The following is a 20,562-nucleotide window of genomic DNA, read 5'->3' on the forward strand; positions in this document are numbered from 1 at the left end:
TGGTAGTATAAGTAGAGGCACAAGAAGAAGACATTACAAAGGAGGTTAAATAAAGTAATTTATGTACTTCACAACAAATCCTTTCATTTGATATAGATAAGTTGTGGTTACATCCAATTGTTGCGTACTGATCTGATAGATCAATTGAGGACTTAGTCAATGACATCAAGTTGCAATGTTAAGGCAAGTTCCAATTTAAGCCAAGATCTAGGTAAGTGTCTCTTTCTTCATCAACACATCCATGAGTTATCAATCAAATTTAACATCAGTGTGTGGAGCTAAACACTCAAGCCATGTGATCCTATTCATCCTACTATGCTATGAGCAACTCCTTTCAAAAAGTGTTATAAATTCATTCAGTGTATGCATAAGTGTTTGTTTAGGATAGTTGTTTGAAATTACATGGGGTGTTCTTGAAAAATCATGCTATTAAGATGCATTATCTAAGGGATTAAGCTAGGATTAAAGAAAAGAAACATATTTGCCCATGGCATATACGACTACAATTTGTAAAGTAACTTCTAATTATTGTAGGCCTTCTGGTATCTCTATGGTTGTGTTTATAATAGCATAAAATAAAGATGAGTTAATTTTGAATGAAAGCACATATTGTGTAAAGCATGTGACCAAAGATAATTTTTCATGCAAGCACAATAAACAGTACATTCATGTTGTCATGTTTCCATTACAAATGGACCTAACTACTTGACATTTACTAGCCTTGGATGGCTCACGATGGAGTAAAACCTTGCCTATATAATACTATGACTAAAAATCTTGCCTAAGCAAGCTCGCCAAAAAAATGCACTCAACTACAATTATTCATTCTCCTTCATCCCTCCCTTCCAAACAATCAATTCTTTTGTCTAGATTTCTATCAATCTTCACAATTCCTCCCCTAACAAGTTTGAAAATGGTTGTTCTCGAATTGATATAACCAAATTGGAATTTTTCAATTTCTTGTCAACTAATCCTTGGGTTGAAGCAATCATATTTGACAAATCCTTTGTAAGCCCTCAAGGTACTCAAATTGCTCGATCTATATCCTAATTCGATTGCTAAACTTCCTACTGATGGTCCATGTCCTAATAGGCCTTCAAATTTAACCTTCATTTGACCCACTTAAGCTATTAACTTTGCAATAGGACTTATTGGGCCTATCAAACCAAATTGGTCTTAATACCCAAAAGAGTAGGCATTTTTACTTTAGAGGATAGATGCTCCACTCTCATCCCTCAACAAGGCCTTTTGCTTCTTAACTTGTAATCATCTACCTATTCTTTTAAATTCCAATAGTAGATACAGCAACCTTTACACACAACTAAGGAGAACACTTGATTACCCATGTTGCAAAGAAGGAAACCAAGGAGAACAATGGCTTACCCATGTTTGCAAATAAGGGAATGATGCCTCTCACTAGGTGGAGTCCTATTTTCTCTCCTCAATGTGTCTCTCCCTCTGCTCTCGATTCCTTTCTCTTTGCTATTATATCTTTCCCTTTCTCTCTCTTGATAGCTAGAAACCCTTTCTCTACTTGACTCAAATGAGAATGAACTTGAATTTAAATGGATCACCCAATCCGAATGTGTATATAAATGCTCATCTAAATGTGAATTCAAGAATTATCATCCAAATGTTCATCTGCATGTTGCTATATGGAAAAAACTAAATCCAATGTGAACTCAAGTGCTAGCATCTGAATGCAAATCTGAATGTGCAATCAAATTCTTGTTTTCAAGTTTGAATCCAAGTGTAAATTTTCATGCAATCATCTAGATGCAAATTCCAGTGTGGATATGAGTGTGAATTTGAATGGCCTATCCTTTTGTCACAAGAGGAACTAATGATGTAGCATCATTCTTGGGTAACTCAAAAATTGTAACTCCATTGGGTTTACTAGCTGCTTCTATAGTTTGCGTATAGTCATCCTCATCATTTGAGAATGGCAAGTGGATGGTTGAAAATACATGCATCCATTTAGAAATCACAACACCTTTCAAAAAGTGCTTTTTCTCTCTTATCAATTAGTAGGTGTTGAATTTAGGTAAGAAGTAATTAAGAACATTACTATTCTACAAAACAGTAGGATTATAGTATCATTCTCATTAACTAGACTTCAAAATTGTTCCATGCCTCGACTACACTAGTTGTCGTGTGCTTCAACTAGAGGAGAAAAGAGGGAATCGAAGAGAAAATGAATCTATGCCATGTGTATATAATCCAAGCTCAAGGAATCCAATTTATATGCACGTTAGCACAATAGGTTTAGTCATCTCCTTGTCCCTCAAGAACATGTGATGACAAAAGAAAGGTTCTCAACTCTCCAAAATCCTACTTGGATTTATTGCAATGGGACATTTTGAAAAAGAGTGTGGCTCTCACCAAAAAATGCCATTATCACATCAGCAAACATGCCAAGCAAATTAAAGAACATTTGAGAAAAGGATATTAACTAAAGGGAATAAGTGTGGGAAGAGTTGTGAACCTATAAGAAGAGAAGAAATAACTAAGGTTCATCGCTTTTGCCCTTGATTTCCTGTTCACTCTAGAAGAACCTACTCCTCAGAAGAACCACCACCACCAACCACCAACAATAGCGCATACAACCTCAGTGTTCCCCATTAGCCTAATCATGACTCTATGTGTATGCACAATCGCCTTTGCCTTACAGTGGGTTTTTGTCTTCAGGGTTCACACCCCTACTCATTATCTAGCATGTGTTGTCCCTCTCAATAACCCAATGTCTTTGATCTTCCTCTAGCTACTTCTCAAGGCCTCTTTTTGGATATATCACCATATGTAATTTCACTTTCTCACTTTTAGCTAATACTTTACATCTTCTCAATGCCTCTTTTCTGGAAAGATCACCATTTGTAATTTTACATTCTCACTTTCAGCTAATACTTTACAGCTTCTCAAAGCCTCTTTTTGGATAGATCACCATGTGTAATTTCACTTTCTCACTTTCAGCTAATACTTTACATCTTCTCAAAGCCTCTTTTTTGGATAGATCACCAAATGATAGCGATTGTTGGTTGCTCCAACTTTTGGCTAGTATAGACTACAACTCCACTATTGTGCCACATGTTGATGGGCGTTGACTTCAAATGATTGTTTCATTCCCAACAAAGAGTAAAATGTGTGATGGGCCATGTCCCACACAGTCTACACACATGCTTGGATCTACTACTCATCCTCTAGTATGCATGCCAAAGTCTGCAAGGCCCTGACGTTGATGTGGATCATCAAATCTCACACCCTAGAGTGTTCATGCACAACATGGGGTAGAATATGGTTGGAAGGACACCCCAATTTGATGTCATCATACTTCCCCACTTGATCTCTTAGCTTCCCTCAATCATCACTACTTACGCGACACCAAGTTCAATTTTTTTGCCATGTTGAACTCAATCGACTATTGAAAGGATTTACAGTAGACTTATGAAACAAATCTAGCACATGGTGTGTGAGGCAAACCATAGGTGAGAGAACATCTCACTAGCATATGCATAGACTAAAAAGCAAGGGACTTGAGACAATTACACAATCAATTTGCAAGGCACCCACTTAGAACCCTTTCATAACATGAAACAAATCTAGCATATGTTGTGTGAGGCAAACCATAGGTGAGAGAACAAATCTCACTAGCATATGCATAGACTAAAAAGCAAGGGACTTGAGGCAATTACACAAGTAAATTGCAAGGCATCCACTTTGAATCCTTTAGAAACTGGGTGTGAAAAGCTTAGAAATCTAAAACGCCCATCCACCTTCAAAAGTGCACATGGGGTGATGGTTAAGTCAGTTGCTTTGCGCACGGTTGGTAAGAGTTCAATACACACCTATTTCCTTTTCTTTTCAAATTGAGAAGATATTAAATGTGGGTTGGGCACAAAGGGTGCAAATGTTGCATGCATGAGGTCATCCCACTGGCCAAAAAATCAAAACCAATGCACTTTCAACATATGGCATGAAGCACTGTATTTTTCAAGGCATGCAAGGAGCTAGTCATGGTGTAGCCAACCATACTACCTTCATGAAAACAAGTATCCAACTCAACATCTCCACTCTTTCAAAGAGCATCTCATAAATGTTGATCAAAACAGACTAACAATACTTGGCAAAAGCTTGGAGAATATCCCCTTCTTAATGATGCCTTCACACTAAAAATGAACTAGATAAGGGATAGGGGCTAATAAAGCTTCACCTTCCCCCAACTCGATGGGGGCTAATAAAGCTTCACCTTCCCCCAACTCACCACCCCCATTGAATAATAATTTTACCAAAAACATATGCTTTTTCTAATTACTTGGCGTATACTATAATTTTTTTTAATCACATGGATTTAACAAGAGTTCAGGCATCTGAGCAAAGTAATTTTTTTACTATTTTGGATTTCCTAAGATCTTTAGGCAATGTATCGTTGAGTGACTAAGAAATGTATCCGAGTGACTACTCAATGTTAGCTCCTCTCAACGCGTAATCTTTGAAGATAACTGAAGCTAATTGATTAAAATCTTATAATTTGTTAAAGGGTTTTTCCAAGCTCGGTACGACAAAAACGGTTTGACCAATAAAGAATTTTTTTATATAGCTTGATTCGAAAACATAAGGGGTCCACACAATGAGCGCAATGCAACATCCCACAAACCGAGAGGAAGGTGAATCGGTGAATCGAGACTTTCTATCTAGCCCACTTCAAAATACTTTTTTCACCTTTGGCAGACCGACAATTTAGCTATGACAAAATATTACACAACTCAACTATATGAAGTGTCACTCTTTAGTCATTACAAATATTTCAGAACCCACCTACATGGAAGTGTCATTCTGTTAGCTCTTTAGCCCATGTACTTTTGAAGACATAAAATTGATTAGTTAGAAAAAGTTTTTTACTCCTTACAAATGCTTTGCTTGTATGAAGCAGGGGAAATCGCCGGTTCCAAGCATACCAAATTTCATGTAGGCCTTGGCACTAGTTTTATGTGTGACCCACAACACATTCAATCCGTATGCTGTCTACAATAAAAAACCGATCCCTACTTTCTCATGAAGGCCTTGGCACTAGTTTTATGTGTGACCCACAACACATTCAATCCGTATGCTGTCTACAATAAAAAACCGATCCCTACTTTCTTATGAAGAGAGGGGCTTGCACACGACAACGGAGTGCTTCGCAATGTGCAAGCTAAACTGGCCACCCTTGCCAGTGATGTCTACCTTTTTCTGGCCAGGAGGAGGAAGGAGCTCAAAGGATTGCACAAGCCTGCCAAGAACAAGTGACATGATAGGGATGGCCAAAATAATACCTGGGCAGCTTCTCCTGCCCACTCCAAAGGGAAGGAATCTGAAGTCATTCCCGCTTGCTTCGATCTTCTCTTGCCCCAAAAACCTCTCAGGATTGAATACTTCTGGCTTGTCCCACAGATCAGGGTTGTTGGCTAAATACCATGCATTTACCAGGATCTTGCTCTCTGCAGGGATGTCATAACCCCCTAGTTTGGCTTGGTGTAAGTTCATGTGAGGAACAAGTAGAGGAATGGCCATGTGAAGACGCATCGTTTCCTTCACAAAAGCATGCAGGTACGGCAGCTTGGGGACATCTGGTTCTGTCAGAGGGACACCATGACCAAGCACAGTAGTAAGTTCTTCTCGAACCTGCTGTTGCATCTGAGGGTTGTTTACTAACTCTGCAATTCCCCACTCAACGGACCATAAGGTAGTCTCAATAGCTGCAATACACAACGATTGTGACGGACAGGATTAATAGCTGATATAGACAGAATCAACACATGAATGCATCGTGCAATCTGCACCTTCTGCTTGTATGAGAAAGAGAAGCAATGCAATGCAAGAAGATGTAAGCGCTGGTACCAGCACGTCAAAGAACTGCTGTAAATTTCTACAAAATCTAGCAGATAGGAGGCAAATGCGCTGTGAAAATCTAAGCAAAGAAAAAAGCGATGACACCAGCTTGTTTTACACAGCGAAATTAAAACATGGTGTTGCTGAGTGCAAGTGAAATTTTGTTGTTCGCCAAGACGCGGGGCTCTATGCCATTGACTAGCAGGATTTCTTACCCGCAACATTAATGTTCTCCACAATATACAACACATTGTCCTCGTTTATTTCGCCATTCTTCTGAGCGTCCAATATATGATCAATGGCACACTTCTCATCGTTGCTGACGGGATTCAAGCTGGTAAGTTTCCTGCAACAAGTACAACGTATAGAATGAGGTAATGTTTAAAATTTTAACTTCAATTTATAACGAGGAAAGGAGCAATTTGGGATTGAGATTAGTAAGCCCTCGTAGCACGCTTGTCCTAAGGACATCAAAGTCATGCGAAAGTGGTAAGATTCGTTTCAAATGCATTAGTGATGACTACAGATCCAGCTATATGCCATTCGTAAAAGAGGAGAAAATGTATGCAAGATTTACATTCGGACGCGCAGAGAGACATAGGAATTTAGCATACGGTTGTCCTAGCACACTAACTTGGCGTCTGGTTGTCCTGAGAACCATAAGGCCTCGTAAAGACTCATCAACACAGCACGGAGAAATAGGAACAAAGAAATTCAACTAGCTGAGTGATTTGTTTGCTCGTTAGAATGACAACGCTTGAATCCACTTACTTCCTCTCTTCGATGAAGTACTTGTTGAACAGCTGCAATCGCTCGTCTTTAACCTTCTGGCAAAGGCCTAGGTATTTCTTCAGGAGTGGACGCAAGACAGGGATGAAGTCACCGTAGTTGTACTCGAAGCTCTGAGCAAGTCGGCTCCTCTCGCCGTTCAAGCGCTTGAGCTCGACAAAGAGCGGATCGTCCTCCCGCTCGAAGCGCCGGTTGAACATCATGCGGTACATGTTGTTATACATGAGCATCTGGAGGCGGCGTCGGATGACAACACCAGAGGAGGAGGCCTCGGGGTTCGCTTTGAGATCAGCGATGGCGTGGTTGATCTCGTCCTCCCAGTAGACGCGGGATTGCTGGACGACCTTGTTGGTAAAGAACGGGACGGTCATGATGCGGCGCATCTTGCGCCAGTGGTCGCCGTAGACGGTGAAGACCATGTCCTGGCCCTTGCCGGTGAAGATATCGAAGACGACATTGCGGGTGCGGGAGCCGAACTCCACGCCCTGCGTGTGGAGGACCTCCTTGGCGAGGTCGGGGGAGGAGACGACGACCAGGTTGCGCTGGCCCATGCGGAGGAGGAAGATGTCACCGTATTTTCTGGCGAGCTGCGAGAGGTTCTCGTGGTTGAGGTCATCGCCGACCTGGAGCCAGTTACCGAAGATCGGGAGGGCGAGGGGGCTGGGGGGGAGGCGGAGCTTGGGACGGGTGAAGTGCAGGATGGCGAGGGAGGCGAGGATGATGGCGAAGGCGGAGAGGAGGATGGATTCGAGGGAGGAAGGGAGGGGGATGGAAGGCAGGGAGGAGAGGAGGGAAGCCATGGCGGCGGGCAGGAGCAGGAACGAGGAAAGGGGGATGGAATGCTTAATTGTACGAGGAGAGGAGAGAGAGATATGCGGGAGGCAAAGAGCGTGCGAGAGAGAGAGAAGAAGATTCTAGCTACGGATACAGACAGTGGGCTCTCCTTCTTCTTCCCATGCGCTCAGCGCACTCTTCATCTGCGGCTTCGCCTTTTAAACCTGGCCCTTATAAGTTCTTTTTATGCCGCCTGTGACGATGGCCCCGCCCCGCTTGCTTGTGCGCTTTTTTATGAAGCGTGGAATGGTATGTCTCGTGGGCGCATCTGACCAGTCGTCTCGCCTGACTAGTCCAACGAGGAGCATGCACTCCCGCACGCGCTTTTATGACTCTGGAAGTGGACATTCTCCCATCCACTAGTTCCTCTCCCCCTTTTGTTTCTCGCAAAAAATTACACATTTCCTGCCTGCACAGTTTTTGCGTGCTCAAAAACCTTATTATTTGTAAGTACTGCCCCATCTACTCGTCGATCAAATTTAGGGGAAATTTTGTTAGGGTCTATTTACTTCCACATCACCATGGGACTTTGGGAGGGTGAGACCCTCATGCTACATCCACATTGAGCCAACCATGCATCAAGCCATGGCCTTAGAGTCTCGCCTTCCATCTACTTGCAATCTCGTAAAAATGTTTTGACGAAAAAAAAAAATTAAAAAGTTTTCTATGACCTACCATACTTTGGAAATATATTTTCCAATTATAATATTTAGGGTCAATAATGGAGACAATTAGAAAACATCAAAGAGCTCGCACATCATCAATTTTTTTTTTATGTCTTGCCACTTAAACTTGTGTCACATGAACACCTGTACAGCATCCGAAAATGCACTACCTACTACTATGCATTCAAGGTTTCAATCAAACTCACTACCAAATTCCAAGGATCAAATCAGCCTAACCACCAAAAATTGGTTAGGTTGATTAAAACCTTCAATCTGCATTATATAGACATGTACATCTCATTGACATATTAATGGTTCTTTTTTTAACAATATTGTTGTGTGGCATTTTTTTCTCAACGAATAATCCATGAAAACCAAGTATAAAATTCAAACGCGTTCTACCTAAATGGTTTTGGCTAAAAACTATCAATCAATCTTAAGCCTCAAGTTTCAAGAACATAAGGTACACGTCAAGTGATTCATCGAAATGAAACAAGTAAAGCCTACCTTTTGATGTCAATTAATGTGGCTATAATAAATAACAAAACACTCAAACAATGACTACATGTGTGATTTCTTAATCATGTAAGTCATATATCAAACATAGTTCACTTATGTGTCATTTTGAAATACAAGCTAGTGGTGTGACACTATCATTGCTCCAACCATGCTTTCATGCAAAGGATGCTAACACATCTTTTACGTCACCATGCTGACATGTTGTGACATCTTCTCACTTGCATCATAGTAAGATGTGGCTTGTGCCCTTAGCTATCATTTATATTGAACTAGAAAAAGGAATTGGAGGGGATGCATTGAAGAATTGTCATAAATGTGCCTTGGTCAAGCACAATGAGCACCTCCTAAGTTGTCCAAACAACCATTTATATGAAACTAGAAAAAGGAATGGGAGGGGATGCAACAAGAATTGTCATAAATGTGCCTTGGTCAAGCACAATGAGCACCTCCTAAGTTGTCCAAACAACCATTTATATGAAACTAGAAAAAGGAATGGGAGGGGATGCAACAAGAATCGTCATAAATGTGCCTTGCTTAAGGACGATGAATACCTCACAAGTGGTCCAATTCTGACAATAAAAGTAAAGTATATAGCACAATGTATCAAAGCATTCACATAAACTTGCACTAAATAGCACTTTGAATCCAAATGCACAAACATGGTATATAATCCATGAGGACACTGAAACACATGAGCACCTCCTTAGTGGTCCAAACAACCATTTATATGAAACTAGAAAAAGGAATGGGAGGGGATGCAACAAGAATTGTCATAAATGTGCCTTGCTTAAGGATAAGACCCCAACACCCCCCCCCCCCCCCCCCCTCCCCCCCTTTCTCAATAAGTCCCATATCAATTAACTTATTGTGTAACTAGGGTGTAGGAATGATGGCTTAATAGAATTTGAACTTTCCATGGCTATTTTATATGGTGTGAGTGACAAACATGTTATTATATCATTGGCTTGAAAAGAATGTCTAGCTGATGGAGATTTATCATTGGGTCTTTTTAGATTAAGGAGAGTAGACTAGGATGATGTCATCAAGTATACAAGGTAGATTCCATCATAAGGTTCATCCAAACCACCACCACCCCTCCCTTGTGCAATGTCAATCCTATCAATTGGCTTCTTTCATATCTAGGGTGTAGAAATGATGGCTTTATAGAATTGAACTTGCTATGGCTATATCGTATGGTGCACACCCCCCTCCTTGGGTGGTCACTCCCTATCAATTAGCTTCTTTTGTAACTAGGGTGTAGGAATGATGGCTTTATAGAATTTGAACTTGCCATAGCTATCTTATACGATGCATGCCAAACAAGTTATTATGCCATTGGCTTAAAAAGGATGTCTAGTTGATGGTGATTCATCATTCTTTTTGGATTAAATAGATTAGGCTAGAATGATGGATTGAAATCAAAAGTTGGCTTGATTGATAAGAATCACAAATTAACTGTTTGCACCATGTTGCCTAAATCAAACAATAATTGTTAATTAAATATTTTCTCTATGCACCCTTACTTGGCTTGCATGCATGCAAGTCTCTCCTATACTTAAGCAACCTCTGAGGGACTCTATAAGGGGGAGGTGAATGGCAAGGAGCTTCAAAATCTTGTGGAAGGACTCTTTCGTAGTAGCTCATGCTTGTATCGTCAACATGGTCACCATCAAAAGACATATGTTGACTGCCTAGTGATGCTTCAATGCAAGAAAGAAAACTCTCCATGCTTAATCAAACAAGAAGGTGTTTAAGGCTCTAATTATTCTCTTTTTGGATCTCATTAAATAACACGAAGTTGGGTTTTCTCTTACTAGTTTTATTTCATTGTGAGACCTCCCAATGCAAAGGAATTTAGCCTATGGATTTGCCAAACATTTCCGTATAAAGCTTCTCTAATGTAGCGTGTCAATATTTTTGTGCATATAGATAATATACTTGTATATATCTTGGCAACCATTTCCATTTAAATCTTCTCTCATGTAGTGTCTCAATATTTTTGTGCATATAGATAAATACTTGTATATTTTACCATTGTGTAGGCCTAGGTTGCATTTATATAGTTGTATGATTGAAAAAATGTTTTATACCTTCAATATCCCTGTACAATTTGTATGATACCTTAATTACCATATAATTAGTAATCTTTCATATGAATTAAATATATTAGTAAATTAAAAAAATATTCTATTAAATGTATTATTAAGTTATTTATCAAATAAAAATTAAGACCAAAATTATTTACTTATGGCCCCTTAAGGGGTTATATGAATTTCCAAATTTGAATTCAAACCTATATTACTTGCTTATGATCCCTTAAGGAGCCATTTAAAAATTCCAAATTTTTAACTTAAAATATAACTATTAGCTCATGACCCCTCAAAGCGCCAAAAAGATTTGGGATACAAAACCAATTATTACTTACCCTTCTTTTCATACTTCTTTATATGTCATAGCAACCCCTAAATTCCAAAGATCTATTAAATGTAAAAATCATTCTTACTTTTGAAAATTTGTATCTATTAAGCATATCATTAAATAGAGCTATATAAATAACTTGCTTTATTGGGCCCTTCTATTGCATGGATTTATTTTCTATGATTTTATGCGTGCACGTATGGATTACAATTTCTGTCACAATTTTTGTCAAGAACTTCCCAAATACCATAATCCTCTTACTGTGAGGGTTAAGCCTTAATAACTCAATTGGCTATCTACACTTACCAGCTTTGAGGTGGTTTTTTTTAAGTTGGTTCAATATATGTTGTGTTGATTCCACCAAAAAATGTTTCGAATACTCTACAAACCAGTTCAATAACTCTTTTGTACACATTATAATTGAGATGAATTGGTTACTATATGGAATTGGCTCACAATTTTAGCAACCACATTTGGACAATTAAATTACTTATTTTCTATACAAAGTGGTTGTATGTAACTTTTGAGATGAAGTTTTTCACATTTGGTGATTGTTTTGGACAAAAATAGGTGTTTCATGAGTTTCAAACATGAATTCGATATTTAGAGCCACATGTATTGTGGTGGGATCTAATATATTCAAGGCTCCCAATTTGATGTACAATCATTTATTTGGACTTGAATGTGATAGCTATTTTGTTGGACATTGCTTCTAATATCTAATGTATTTGCATTATTGTTGGTGGATATGTATCCAACCATGTATTGAGCAATGTTGGACATTTCTTCTAACATTATCGGATGCGAATGTTGCAATTGGGTGAGAACACACTTATGTATGTCACCAATCATGACGTATAGTTTGCAACTAGTTATTATGGTGCATTAAGTAGATGTTCATTGACACCTTGGATTCGATAATATGGTGTATTGTGAGGCACTTTAGTTGTCCTTGTCGATTGGTTATATTGGCTATTGGTTAGCATACATGTTACTTTTGTTGCATATGTGAAACTTTAGTGGTTGGATGATATCATCCAAATCGTTGGTGATAAGTTGGATAGCATATATGTTGCTTTTGTTGCATATGTGAAACTTTAGTGGTTATATGATATCATCCAAATTGTTTCACATATTGGATGATATCATCCATATTGTTAGTGGTAAGTTGGATAGAAACAACTTTGTTGTTTTGAAGAGCTTTACTATTTATTTGTTGAAAAGTTGGATAACAATGACTCTACTATTTGAAGTCTAAAATATATAACTTCCTTATAAAAGGATGTTAGAATTTGATTACAAATGATGAGGTAGAACCTAAGCTACAAAAAAAATCCAACTTCAAAATAACCTTAACTAACCAAAACGAAACTCCAACTTCAAAATAGCTTAAGAGTCGTAACTTGGAAATAAATGCATGAAATGTGTTTCACTAGTTCTCCATATGTATCTTACATGAAATGATCTTACAAACTATTGGTTCATATGTATGCATATATCCAAAATTCATATAACATAACAAAGTCGTTGCAAATTATCAGGTTCTAATCAACAGTGGCTTCTCATGCCGAAGCTCACTTTCAGGCCTCACCATCCAACCCTGCACAGGCTTACAACCATGAGCAATTAGCAAGTACACTAGAGACTCTCACTCTATGCTAAGACATTGTGTTGCATAGTCCTTCCCTAACTATCTCATCCCAAACTCCAAGCACTAGCGACCCCAACAGATTGATGTATATGCACCATGAACACGAATACATGAGACCTCCCAAAACTGATAATTGCGGCCTCTTATTACAAGAGCCCTAATGAGTTAGGGTTGGTTTCTATTGGGTCTCATCTTTCATTTTCATGAACATCATAGTAAATATCCACTCTCCTTCATTATAACCCACTTAGAAACCCACTGATCTACCTATAGCCTAAAACACCTTGCATACACTCAATCTATAAACAAACAAGTGTTGTGAAATAGTATATGCAAGGATGAGACTTCAATGCATATGTAGATGATTTGTGCTCAAACAAACTTTAAGAAACTTGTGTGTGTGTGCGTGTGTGCGCATGCAAAACCATATCATTCTATTTTCCCATGAATGCAAGTTTATGTAACAATGCAGCATTTCATGATAGATTCATGGCATCAAGCCCACTAGTCTCATGCTACCAAAATACACATATAATCACACAACTGTTATGACACAATTTACAAGGTCTGGGGCTAATCTCATGCTACTAATCCTGCAAGAATCACAATGCTGAATGTTTTTGTGAATTTTGGTCAAGAGGATATTCTTTTGATAGATAATAGGTTGAGCATCATTATGCTATTTTCCTATACTTTTTAAACATTTTCATCTATTTATTAAATCATTTTTAGTGCATATTTATCATTTTAAGATATTTTTAATGAGAAAAATAGCAAAAACTAGCAAGAAATTAGGAATAGAGATGAATATAATCACATGACCTAATTTTATCCCATAGAAATATTTCGAACGTACACTTTTGCAAACTACAATTGACTGGACAATCACTCACATATTATTTTCACTACTTTTTGAATGTTTCTAGTATTGCGAGAACATCACAAGCCATTGGACCACCCCTGATGCACCATATATGATTGCTAACATAGGCTCCTTGATCTCATAAATGCTTCAACATTCATCATGCATGCCTATATACATCTCATGCGATTCCATCTCACCCATCTTCTCTTTCATATGAATCGATTTTTATGACTACAGAGGCACAAGTGAGAAAGACTCCATTTATGAGAGAGAAATACTAGCCTTTTAGATATCTAAATCCTTCATGTCAAGCCATAAAAGTGGTATCATTGTAAAGAGGGCAATGAATAGGCTCCAAATCTATTTCACATGCTTGATTTGGTGCATCATATAAGAGAAGAAGAAGCAAAACATCAACTTGTTTTTTCCCCTTTCATGATATTCATCTCTCCATTTCCCATTTTTCTCACACCATTTTTCCTTTTTTTAGGTGTCCCCTTTAGTCATATGGTCACACCTTTTCAAATTTGGCCCGTTTAGATGTTTTATGGGCTGAGCCAGCCCTCTCCCCACAAACAAAAAGGTCAATTTGGCATCAATTTTGCACATAAACATGGTTTTGGCTCAAACTTGATGGCTAGACATTGCAGCATCGCACAAGGTCAACTTTGTACTCTATCCCACCTTCACCTTTGTGTTGCACCTTGACCTACACCTTGAATGCTTGGCACAATAGGTTGAGTTCATGCCTTTTTCCTTCATTTTGAACTTCTATTGAGTTGTGGAACTTCATAAAATGCTTTAAAAGTCCCAAAAAACTACTTTAAAATGGTCTTTAAAATATGCACTCATTGATAGGCCCATGAGATAAAGTGATTCAACCCGATGAATCCATGAACTAAGAACTCATCTTGCCAAAACAAGCACCATGTTCCTATCTCGCACCCATGAACCTGTTAGGACTTGGCAAGGCAACATTCAAATTTTTCTTTTTTCTTTTTTCTTTCTTTATTTAGATCTCACAACTAGGTCTCATCCTAAGGAGGATAGGGCATTGATCCCAGGTGTGACTCAAATCTAAGAACCTACCAAGCCCTCACAAGATGACAAGTAGCTTTTAGCTTTATTTTTCTTCAACATGAGACACTTAATTCATTTAGTCAATTGGCAATTCACTCAAAAACCAATGCCTCACACGTTATGAGACTTCGTTGAGATAAGAATCTAATTGGGAACACCTACCTTGATTAACTACCTTATTGGAGAAAGTCTAATACCTATTGACCATCAAGGTAGCTAGAGTGACTCTCATGTTCAACTTATAAGCACCTCAAGAAAGGGGAAAGCAATGGATGCCTCCCTCCCAAGAAGATCACTCTATCTCTAGCCTAGGTCTTGGCATCAAATTCATGTGACACATCACAAATAATCCCTACACCTTATCTCACAATAAAACAACATGAAAAACGGGGGGGGGGGAAGGGCAAGAAGTGAGCTTTTCGAGCCAGCATTTAAGTGAGCTTTTCTGGGCAGCCTCCATTTCTTGTTCCACATATTCCGCACATATCAAGCACCACTACTACCCCAACTGCCACCACTATCTCCACCACCACCACTACTACCACCACCACCTCTACCGCCACCTCCACTGCCATTGTCATTACCACCTCCACTGCTTTCACCACTACTGTCCCCTCCCATGTTTCTCTCCCCATGTTAATTAAGGTCTCTCTCTCTCTCTCTCTCTCTCTCTATCCCCTTCTTCCACCAATTATTCTCTCTCTATTTTCTCTCCTCCCCATCTCCCTCTCTCTCACTCTCTCACTCTCTCTCTCTCTCTCACACACACACACACACTCTCTCTCTCTCTCTCTCCAACTTCTCACTTCTCCCTCTCTTACACTTGCCTTCTCTCTTGCTTGCTCTCTCTCTCCTTGTGTCACTCACAAATACATATACACCCATTCTCTCTCTATCCCTGTTTCCTTTCCCCCCCTCTCTCTCTCTCTCTCTCTCTATCCCCTTCTTCCACCAATTATTCTCTCTCTATTTTCTCTCCTCCCCATCTCCCTCTCTCTCACTCTCTCACTCTCTCTCTCTCTCTCACACACACACACACACACTCTCTCTCTCTCTCTCTCCAACTTCTCACTTCTCCCTCTCTTACACTTGCCTTCTCTCTTGCTTGCTCTCTCTCTCCTTGTGTCACTCACAAATACATATACACCCATTCTCTCTCTATCCCTGTTTCCTTCCCCCCCCCCTCTCTCTCTCTCTCTCTCTCTCTCTCTCTCTCTCTCTCTCTCTCTCTCTCTCTCTCTCTCTCTCTCTCTCTCTCTCTGTGTGTGTCTCTGTGTCTCCTTCCCCCCCTCCTCTCTCTCTCTCAAATATAGCAACTAAATAAAGCAACTAATGAATATTAGATCATAGAGCACTAGACCAAATAAGCAACTCCTCTCTTTCTCCCCCTCACACACACACACACACACACACACACTCTCTCTCTCTCTCTCTCTCTCTCTCTCTCTCTCTCTCTCTTGTGTGCTCATGAAGATACACACACACACACACACACACACACTCTCTCTCTCTCTCATACACACTCTAAATTAGCAACTTCTCTCTATCTCCCCCTCTTGTGTGCTCATCTGATGCCAGGAGGCATATTTCACGGTGGATTCCATGCCACGGTGGATTCTGTGAGGTTTTACGGTGGATTCCATAAACTTTGTTGACCGGGGCTCATACACAAAGTGGATTCTTTGTGCCAGAAGAAATATTCCACATATGATAAAGAATTATTAGCTGTGGTACAAGCTTTAAGACAATGAAAACATTACTTAATGGGTTTTGAGTTTATGATTAAGACTGATCAACAAAGTATTAGACATTTACTCAGCCAACCTCAAATATCTGACTGACATATCAAATAGGCAGCTTTTATTCAGAGTTTTCATCCAATTATTCAATCTCAACCAGGTAAAGAAAATGTAGTGGCCGATGCATTAAGTAGAAGACCCACCATTCATACTATCTCTGTTATATCATTTGATTCTCTAACTCCTATGAAAGATACTTATCATTAGGACATTACTTTTCATGTTGATTGGAATAAATTAGTTGGAAATAACTGGATTCCTATTGATTCACTGTCTTATAGTGATGGATTCATGTTTTATGAAAAGAGATTATGTGTTACAGTTCCATTCAGATCTTTTGTTTTGCATGAGATTCATTGTCCTCCATATCAAGGTCATAGAGGTATCATATATACTTTGCGTACATTGACTGAAGATTTTTATTGGCCACATATGGACACTGATGTATCTAACTTTGTTTCTGAATGTCTGATTTGTCAAAGAGTTAAGAGACATCATGGTAAAAAGTATGGATTACTTATGCCTTTATCTATTCCATCAAGACCATGGGAACAGATTTCTATGGATTTTATTATTGGTTTACCTAATACTAAAGCTAACCATGACATGATTTGGAATGTAGTAGACAGGTTTAGTAAACAAGCATATTTCATTCCATGTAAGAAAACTTTAACAGCATCTCAGGCAGCACAATTGTTTTTGAAAACTGTTTTCACCAATCATGGATTACCAAAAGTTATTATTTCTGATTGTGATTCTAGATTTTGTAACAACTTTTGGATTACTTTGTTTGCTAACCTAGGAACAAAGATTGATTTCTCATCTGCATTTCATCCTGAAACTAATGGACAAACAGAAGCCACTAACAGTACTACTTTAGATCTTTTACGTGCTTACACTATTTCTAAACCACAGACATGGGACATACATTTGTATTTACTACAGTTTGCATATAACAATACACCACACACATCTACAAAGAAAGCACCGTTTGAAGTGATTTATGGTTATAGATTGTCTACACCTGTTGCATCTTTATCAAATAGAATTCAGAGTGCTGATGATATTGCTAATATGCACGCTACTATTTTTTATGAGGTTAAAGACATGATTCCCAAAGCCCAGCAATCATATACCAAACAAGCCAATAAAAAAAGACAGGCCATGAATTTCAAAGTTGATGACTATGTTTGGTTGAGAACAGAAAAACGTAGATTACAAAGTATAGATAAACACCTCGTTGTAAAATTAGCACCTAGATTCTATGGACCATTTAAGATCATTCACAAAATCAATGACAATGCATTCAAGTTAGAATTACCACCTCACTAGAAAATTCACAACACATTTTACATTAGTTTATTACGACCCTTTAGAGGCCAATTACCTGTACACCCTGTTTATGAAAACCCACCTTTGTTAGATGAAGAGACTGAAATACTTGAACCTGAAGCTATTCTAGATACTGACTTTATGACCACTAGAATTGGACATAGATATTCTAGATATTTAGTCATTTAAAAACCATCCTGTAGAGGAAGCCCAATGGATGCACGTTAGAGACTTAAATGCTTTCCCCACTCTGTTAGCTCCACATTGAGCTAATAGCAATTGAGGACAATTGCTATCCCACCCCGGGGGTATGATGTCAGGAGGCATATTTCACCGTGGATTCCGTGCCACGGTGGATTCCGTGAGGTTTTACGGTGGATTCTGTAAACTTTGTTGACCAGGGCTCATACACAAAGTGGATTCTTTATGCAAGAAGTTGATGGGGACGCCTATCCTTTTCGGGCGTTTCATTAATTTAGTGTGTACATGGGTGATTCCATAGCGGGTGATTTCGCAAAATACATATTAAATTAATAAACGTTTATGAGTTTAGAGTGCGCACTCATAATAAATTAAGATTAGGATTAATTTCTAACCAGTTGATTTATTTATGTAGCTGAAGACTACTAGGTATTCACTTTTGTCGGTTTAATTGTATTATTTTACTAACGATTGTGAATGCTTCAGTTGATGTGTAGAGATAGCAGCAGTGGCGGAGGAAAGCATTGGAGGATAGCGTGTATTCGAGTTATCACTTATATTTTGATGGGCGCATACCTTAGGCATGGCGCCTATATTTTGTCGCGCCTATTTATTGAGGCGTTGGATATTTGTTTATTATTTTGTATCCGCATGGGCGCACGATTATGATATTTGTATTTGGACATTGTATTGGGTATGCCTGACTCTCTGGGCGCCCATCCATTAGTTTTATTTCTATTTTGTGCTAAAGCAAACTCAAAAGCCAAAAGCGTGCTATTTTGTAATTTGGGCTATTATTTGAGCTTGAAGATGATTAATACATAAAAATACATGCTTTGTGGAGTACTCACACAAGGCATGGGGGGAGATTGCACCCAATTGGTCTCTTGTTCATGTTATGCATGTTTTTTTTACCTTGAGTTTTGTGCAAAAAGTAGAGTTTTTTTTTTCTTGGGGACCTTCCGACATTCACTACGCGAGCATATAGCATCCGATCTGCGAACCATCATCCATCCATTTTTCACAACCCTCTTATTATTGCAAGGGTCAAGGGTTTGCACGAGGTAAATTATCTTAAATACTTTTAGATATTAATATCAAGACGAAAAGAATATCACATTGTTATCCCATATGCATATATACATTTACATACCTCTCACTTTTATGTGCATGATTAGATATTATATCCTAATATATCACTTCCATTGTACACACATAGGAAAACTACATTGCACATGTTTTCGCTACTTTCAATCGAGCATTAACATGTGGACTTACTACAAGAGGATAGGGTATCAAATAATTTGTTACACTCACTGCAGTAACATGAGATATCTATTGTTTTTCACTTTGTTCAAATAGTTAATATTGAGACAACAATATTACCTCATTGTTACTCAATCCACTGTGCACACATACATTCACATGCATGCATGTTTCTACACTCCACCCTTCCCTAGATATTTTGCACATGCTTTGTTTACACATCTTGTAGTATTGCAATTGAGCAAATGCCTATACATAATCTCCTTCACTTGCACATTCCTCTCTCTTTCTCCTCTTCCCTCTCATCCTCATTTTATTACGCTTGTAAATAAAAAGAATCTAATAATTCTGAAAGTACATATTTATCATGCACATCAAATATCAATCGAGTTTCATTGTTGGGGGGTGGAATTGGTGATCCCTAAAAAAGTCTAGGACTGAACCATAGAAGCACACTAGCTCGGTCAAGTAGGGAAGCATGTGCTCTAGAAGGATCGTGTCCATGGGGTTTCCCTCAAATGGGGGTGGGCATATACTACATTACAATAAGATATTGTACAAGTTTACATAAAAAGGTTACCTTTGCCCTTAGATATCTTCCATCTTCAGCAAAGCGATACAGACATGCAATTAGTCTATTGGAATTTAGCGCTACCGATGCAAAGTCAAAAGCCCTACCACATTGCATCCCACCTACAACATTTGGTAGTCATATAACGTATTAAGAATCTACTAAATGTTTATAAAACATATCAACAATAGTTTAACAACATTGGATCTCATAATGATCTCTCATTGGGGATCTTGATGTATCTCGCACCCACTCATTTGCAGTAATGCCATCTTTTGTGAACTTCGGAGGGATGATTCCATTGTAAGTGATATCTAAACGCATGTATCCTAGAATATATAGCACATGTACATGCATTTAAAGATTGAAATACTAATTTTAGTAATTATACTCACTAAATGGAGCCAATAAGTGTGATACATAAACAATATCTACCATGAGCATATCATGACATTAAAACTCTCACCTCTCTACCTCTAATGACACATACAGGTGTCTCGCAATGAATAATCTGTGACATGCGTAAGGCCCAACACTTTTGCCGTGACTTCATTCGTTAGTGTCCATCCTCCACAACCTGCTCGATAAGCTCTACCATGGAGTATGTTGTGGCAAGGATCAGTAACATCCCTGCATCCTTGAAAACACGATCAGTCGGATACATGGCATTGACTGACTTTGCCTCAGTATGGGAGTTCCATGACGGA

At 38.7% G+C, this 20,562-nt stretch overlaps 1 protein-coding gene across 1 annotated transcript; it reads right to left on the bottom strand.

Annotated features, from left to right (window-relative positions):
• Window positions 1–4,851: 4,851 nt before the first annotated feature.
• LOC148042019 (trans-cinnamate 4-monooxygenase-like) lies at window positions 4,852–7,687 on the bottom strand. The gene is made up of 3 exons (XM_087685006.1): window positions 6,637–7,687; window positions 6,081–6,211; window positions 4,852–5,732 (listed from the first exon to the last, which is right to left on the bottom strand). The coding sequence occupies exons 1-3, from the start codon at window positions 7,452–7,454 to the stop codon at window positions 5,137–5,139; spliced, it is 1,545 nt and encodes a 514-aa protein (XP_087541132.1). The 5' UTR covers window positions 7,455–7,687; the 3' UTR covers window positions 4,852–5,136.
• Window positions 7,688–20,562: the final 12,875 nt, after the last annotated feature.

Source organism: Lygodium microphyllum, chromosome 1 (assembly GCF_053477565.2).
Source record: "Lygodium microphyllum isolate KBCC chromosome 1, Lygodium_microphyllum_v1.1.10, whole genome shotgun sequence".
NCBI classification, from domain to species: domain Eukaryota; kingdom Viridiplantae; phylum Streptophyta; class Polypodiopsida; order Schizaeales; family Lygodiaceae; genus Lygodium; species Lygodium microphyllum.

Bases quoted from the DNA above. Each gene is read 5' to 3' on its own strand.
- LOC148042019 (XM_087685006.1), bottom strand. From the start codon at position 7,454: ATGGCTTCCCTCCTCTCCTCCCTGCCTTCCATCCCCCTCCCTTCCTCC. The intron at 6,212-6,636 runs GTAAGTGGATTC...TACTTGTTGCAG, and splicing joins TACTTCATCGAAGAGAGGAA to GAAACTTACCAGCTTGAATC. The intron at 5,733-6,080 runs GTAAGAAATCCT...TGTGTATTGCAG, and splicing joins GGAGAACATTAATGTTGCGG to CTATTGAGACTACCTTATGG.